Source organism: Myodes glareolus, chromosome 4 (assembly GCF_982192425.1).
Source record: "Myodes glareolus chromosome 4, mMyoGla1.1, whole genome shotgun sequence".
Taxonomy (NCBI): Eukaryota; Metazoa; Chordata; class Mammalia; order Rodentia; family Cricetidae; genus Myodes; species Myodes glareolus.
Genome location: NC_142029.1, coordinates 47,934,759 through 47,940,213, shown reverse-complemented (window position 1 = coordinate 47,940,213; position 5,455 = coordinate 47,934,759). Strand labels below are relative to the sequence as shown.

At 36.9% G+C, this 5,455-nt stretch overlaps 1 protein-coding gene across 1 annotated transcript; it reads right to left on the bottom strand.

Annotated features, from left to right (window-relative positions):
- Positions 1 to 2,017: 2,017 nt before the first annotated feature.
- LOC125407766 (tripartite motif-containing protein 43-like) lies at positions 2,018 to 5,189 on the bottom strand. Its single transcript, XM_085688528.2, has 5 exons — positions 4,779 to 5,189; positions 4,115 to 4,210; positions 3,339 to 3,569; positions 2,536 to 2,558; positions 2,018 to 2,132 (listed from the first exon to the last, which is right to left on the bottom strand). The coding sequence occupies exons 1-5, from the start codon at positions 5,187 to 5,189 to the stop codon at positions 2,018 to 2,020; spliced, it is 876 nt and encodes a 291-aa protein (XP_085544654.2).
- Between the last annotated feature and the right edge of the window lie 266 nt (positions 5,190 to 5,455).

Here is a 5,455-nt window from a genome sequence, read left to right as displayed (position 1 = left end):
TATACCTCAATGAGCAACCGATATTCTCTTTTCAGGCAGTGTAACCTATACCATGATATAGGTATTCATTTCTACTTCTTTATTTGTTTGTAAAATCACAGTATGGTTACAGTCATATTTCTGGTGAGTTAAAATAATCAAATATCTTTATTAATGGTTATACTTACAATGAATTAGACTTTCCTGATATAATTCACCATTCTTTACAACTCAATGAATAACTGATACTCTCTTTTTAATAAGTATCAACTACAGCATAATATTGGTGTTCATTTATTCTTCTGTCTTTTTTATTTTTATTTTGATATTTATTGAGCTCTACATTTTTCTCTGCTTCCCTCCCTGACTCTCCCTCCCCTTTAGCCCTCTTCCATAGTCCCCATGCTCCCAATTTACTTAGGAGATCTTGTCTTTTTATACTTTCTACTTCCCATGTAGATTAGATCTATGTAAGTCTCTCTTAGTGTCCTTATTGTTATCTAAGTTCTCTGGGATTGTGGTTTGTAGGCTGGCTTTCTATGCTTTGTGTTTAAAAGCCACCTATGAGTGAGTACATGCGATAATTGTCTTTCTGGGTCTGGGTTACCTCACTCAAAATAATGTTTTCTAGCTCCATCCATTTTCCTAAAAATTTCAAGCTGTCATTATTTTTTTCTGCTGTGTAGTACTCCATTGTGTAAATGTACCGCATTTTTCTTGTCCATTCTTCAGTCAAGGGGCATTTAGGTTGTTTCCAGGTTCTGGCTATTACAAACAAAGCTGCTATGAACATAGTTGAGCACATGTCCTTGTTGCATGATTGAGCATCCTTTGGATATATACCCAAAAGTGATATTACTGGGTCTTGAGGAAGGTTGTTTCCTAATTTTCTGAGAAATCACCACACTGACATCCAAAGGAGTTGTACCAGCTTCCATTTCCATCAGCAATGCAAAAGTGTTCCCTTTTCCCCACAACCTCTCCAGCATAAGTTGTCATCAGTGTTTTTGATCTTGGTCATTCTTACAGGTGTAAGATGGAATCTCAGAATTGTTTTGATTTGCATTTCTCTAAGAATGTTGAACATTTCTTTAAGTGTCTTTCAGCCATTTTAGATTCCTCTGTTGAGAGTTTTCTGTTTAGGTCTGTACTCTATTTTTTTTATTGGACTATGTGTTCTTTTGGTGTCCAATTTCTTGAGTTCTTCATATATTTTGGAGATCAGACCTCTGTTTGATGTGAGGTTAGTGAAGATCTTTTTCCCATTGTGTAGGCTGTTGTTTTGTCTTGTTGACCATGTCCTTTGCTTTACAGAAGCTTCTCGTTTTCAGGAGGTCCCATTTATTAATTGTTTCTCTCACTGTCTGCGCTGCTGGATTTCAATTTGAGGAAGTGGTTCTCTGTGCCAATGCATTCAAGTGTACTTCCCACGTTCTCTTATATGAGGTTCTGTGTGGTTGGCTTTATGTTGAAATCACTGATTCATTTGGACTTGAGTTTTGTGCATTGTAATAGATATGGGTCTATTTTCATTCTTCTACATGTTGATACCTAATTATGCAAGCACCACTTGTTAAATATGCTTGCTTTTTTCAATTTGATATTTTTTGCTTCTTTGTCAAAGATCGGGTGTTCGAAGATGTGTGGATTGATATCCGGGTCTTTTCCATTGGTCCTCCTGTCTGTTCTTATGCCAATACCACGTGTTTTCAGTACTGTAGCTTTGTAGTAGAGTTTGAAGTCAGGGATTGTGATGCCTCTAGAAGTTCTTTTATTGTACAAGATTGTTTTGGCTATCCTGAAATTTTTGCTATATCATATGACATTGAGTACCATTCTTTTGAGGTCTGTGAAAAATTTTTCTGGGATTTTGATGGGCATTGTGTTGAATCTGTGTTCATTTCTATTTCTTTGCGTGTAAAATGTTCATGTGAATAAATAAGATTAAAAAGTGACCAACAGAAAACTTTGGGGGAAGCTATAATATTTGTATTTGCAAAGGTTATCTCATTGTTGAAGAGTACCCCTGGTCATTTCATCAATGAAGACACTCACCTTGGAACAAGTTGAACCTTTTAGTCAGCCCATTGAGGGCAAGGGCATAGAGTTCTGGTTTCCTAGCCAGGGGCTTGCTCAGTTGCATTGACTCACTCCTGCAAGGAGAAGAAAATATTGACTTCCACGGTGCTAAATATAACATCACAGTGATTGGGGAAAACCTCACTTAGGTCAGCCAAATGGCTCAGGCAATAAATCCCTTGATACACAAAAATGATAACTTGAGTTTATTCCTTCATGGAAGGAGAGCACTATACCCTCAAAGTTGCCTTCTGACCTCCACACACGTGCAATGGCGCTTGTGCATTCACATGAACACACATTCACACACACACACACACATCAATATATCAAATCAAATAAAAATATCCCAAACACACCATACACAAACAATTGAGTATCTTCTATATAAAATATATCTGCACTTTGCTAAGGCACCTTACTCAATTTTATAGCATGTTTCAGAATATCATGACTTGCACTGAAAGGTAAACTCACCTTCTGAATATGTCATCCAAATCCTGCAAAAAGAAAAGCAAGAAAAATTTAGATTACTGAAGAAATGACATACAAGATTTATTTACAAAGTTCGGATAAATGTCAATCACCATAACAATACAATGACCATCCCTATGTGCCCTGAAATTTTATGTCTCAGGATAATGCCAATGAGAGTGATTAGCAGAATTTGAATTCTTGATGAAATCAGACGATAAGAACAAAATTTGAGTACCTTGGTATTAAATGTACATTGCTTTTGAGCCCCCAAGTATCTGCAAAGTTAATATTATAAAGTAGAGGGATACTTTAACTAAGGGTACTTCAGAAGTATGACGTCACAGCTGCATGGTGCCTTGTGCCTGTAATTCTAGAATTGGGGGATTAGAGGCTTGATTACGGTCAATTGGAGGTTAACATACACCACAGAATAGGATTGCATCTCAAAATACAAATCTCTCAAAGAACTCTCAAAAACACAGCTTTCAAACAGAAGAAATTAAGAAGAAATTAGTATTCTCTAAAATTATTCAAATAGTCAAGTAGAGATAAGACAGAAAGCTCAGAATTTGACTTTCTGAAAAGAAAACTACAAAACCAACCTATCAGGACATATTCCTGGGGGAATCTACTGACACTGTTTTCAAATGTGTATTCTTGCAAGATATTATTACAGAATTTAGTGTCTCAAGATATTCATGAAAGGGAAACCCCCTAACAAAAATTCGGGGAATATTGGAAGCTATCTTAAATCAGTGTTGGCTTAAGGCAATAAAGCCTTTTCCTGCACACCTCATACTCACCTGGAGCAGTACCACATATGGCTCCTGGGACATCGCCATCAGCTCTCGATACACTTCTCTTAATTGTTTGCTTTTTTGGACCATCATGGCTTCACTTTTTGCAAGTTTCTCTAAACAATAATTGGCTTCTTTTTTCATACACTCAATATGTTCTTCTTCCTGTTTACTGGGGAGTGGATACCATCTCCTGTACTTTGCCCTTATCATTTCTTCCTTTACAATCAAGCGGATCTGAAAAAGGGGACATTATCAATTATGGTAGCAAATATTTTATCCTATTCCATTGCATCCTTCTACACTTAAATTCGACGAATGATTTATATCACTGTGCTCATAGACTCTGGTGGGCTGCCACCACTTATCAGATAATGTAAATTCCTGGGTTTCATTTTTTTCTTCTTCATTAATTACACAGACAACCAAATCCTAAGCATTTTGCCTATATAAGAGTTCCAGGGTGCCTGAAGATACTTATTGATAATTCATATTTTACTCAAATATGAAACTCTGCATGTAGCAATTACAATTCACAGTACAGTCCTAGAGTCTAATGCAGCATGCTGAACTGTCAGAAATTCGCCTATTAGCCTCAGACTCTTCTGCCACACAGCCAAACCATTATTTCCATGTGCAGAGGTATATTTTACTCTCAGAATTAGAGATCATCAGAAAATGTTTTCCTTTTATCACATCCTATGTCTTATACTCGAATCTTGAATGATGATTTTCAAAAATATCTGCCTCAACCACAATTTCTGCATGAATCTCATACTCACCTTCCACAGAGTTATCAATCTTTTCTCTGCCTCCAGATTCTCTTCATTTTCTTGGATCTTCTCCCATAATGATTCCATTTGCTTCAGAAGTCTTTCCTGTAAGAAACAATGAATATCAAATTTTGATAAACATTAATGATGAACAGACTCATGGACAATAAATACAATAACTTTAGAGAAAGTAGAAGGACCACAATGATTTTTTTTCTACATCACAACCGAGAGATTTAGATTTAAGAACATAGAAATAGAAAAAAAATGCCTTTTGCTCAGGAAAAATGATTAATAACTATGACTAATATCTGACAAATTTGCATACAATTGGGATTCCCAGATGTTTCTCTCTAGGTGACTCAAAAATACTTTTTCCAATTTAGTCTCTAGTCTCAGATAATTTAAGTATATTAATAATTATATATTAGTATATATTAGCATTTCACTTCCCAGAGACTTAGGTATAATGTATCACAAAATACAAGTGATCTTTACACTCATAGGTCTTCTAAGAGATGTTTACATTTGTAGTCACTCTTTCTTCAGTAGCTTTTAATAAAATTCCACCACTCAGAAAACAGTGGCTTTATAATAATCAAGACCAGCATCTTCCTGCTGTCCACTGAGCCTCTCTCTTAAGTTTTCACGTTCTCTCAGAAGCATCACTTACCATTTGACCCTCAGCAGCTGCTTCAATGGGACAGTGTCTGTGACCTCTGTGCTCATGGGAGTCAGAGCAGAGTCGACAGAGGTAGATGCTGTTCTCCATACAGAAGATTCTCTTGGTCTCCTTGTGGGTCACACACTGTTGCTCCTCAGAGCTCAGGTACTTCACGAGGCTGGCTTGTCTGGCAATGGACACCAGCTTCTTCAGAACAATGTTGGTTCTGAAATCCTTCTGCTGGGATGGCTCCCTACATATAGAGCAATGGACAGGAACCTGGCTGTCTTCCCAGAAAAGGTGGAGGCAGGCTCGACAGAAGCTGTGGCCACAGCTTATGGTGACTGGGTCTGTAAGGTAGCTCATGCAGATGAAGCAGGTGAGTTCTTCCTGGAAGGCTTGTGAGAGGTCTGACTCCATTTTTCTGAAGGAAGAAAAGCAGAATAGTTATTATTGGACCCCAGAGAAGGAAGAAACTGCACAAATTTTGATTCAAGTTGTGATTTGGTTCTGTGTAGGTCAAAACAGGCCATGACAAAATTTCAAGTTAAGTATAAGATTACAGTTACTAATATTTCTCTTCTTGACATAAATACAAATTGATCTGATAACCTGTGCTCCAACATCTGCATCTTTTTTTGGAGACTCCATTAAGTTGGTATATTAATTAAATTTGCTACATAACA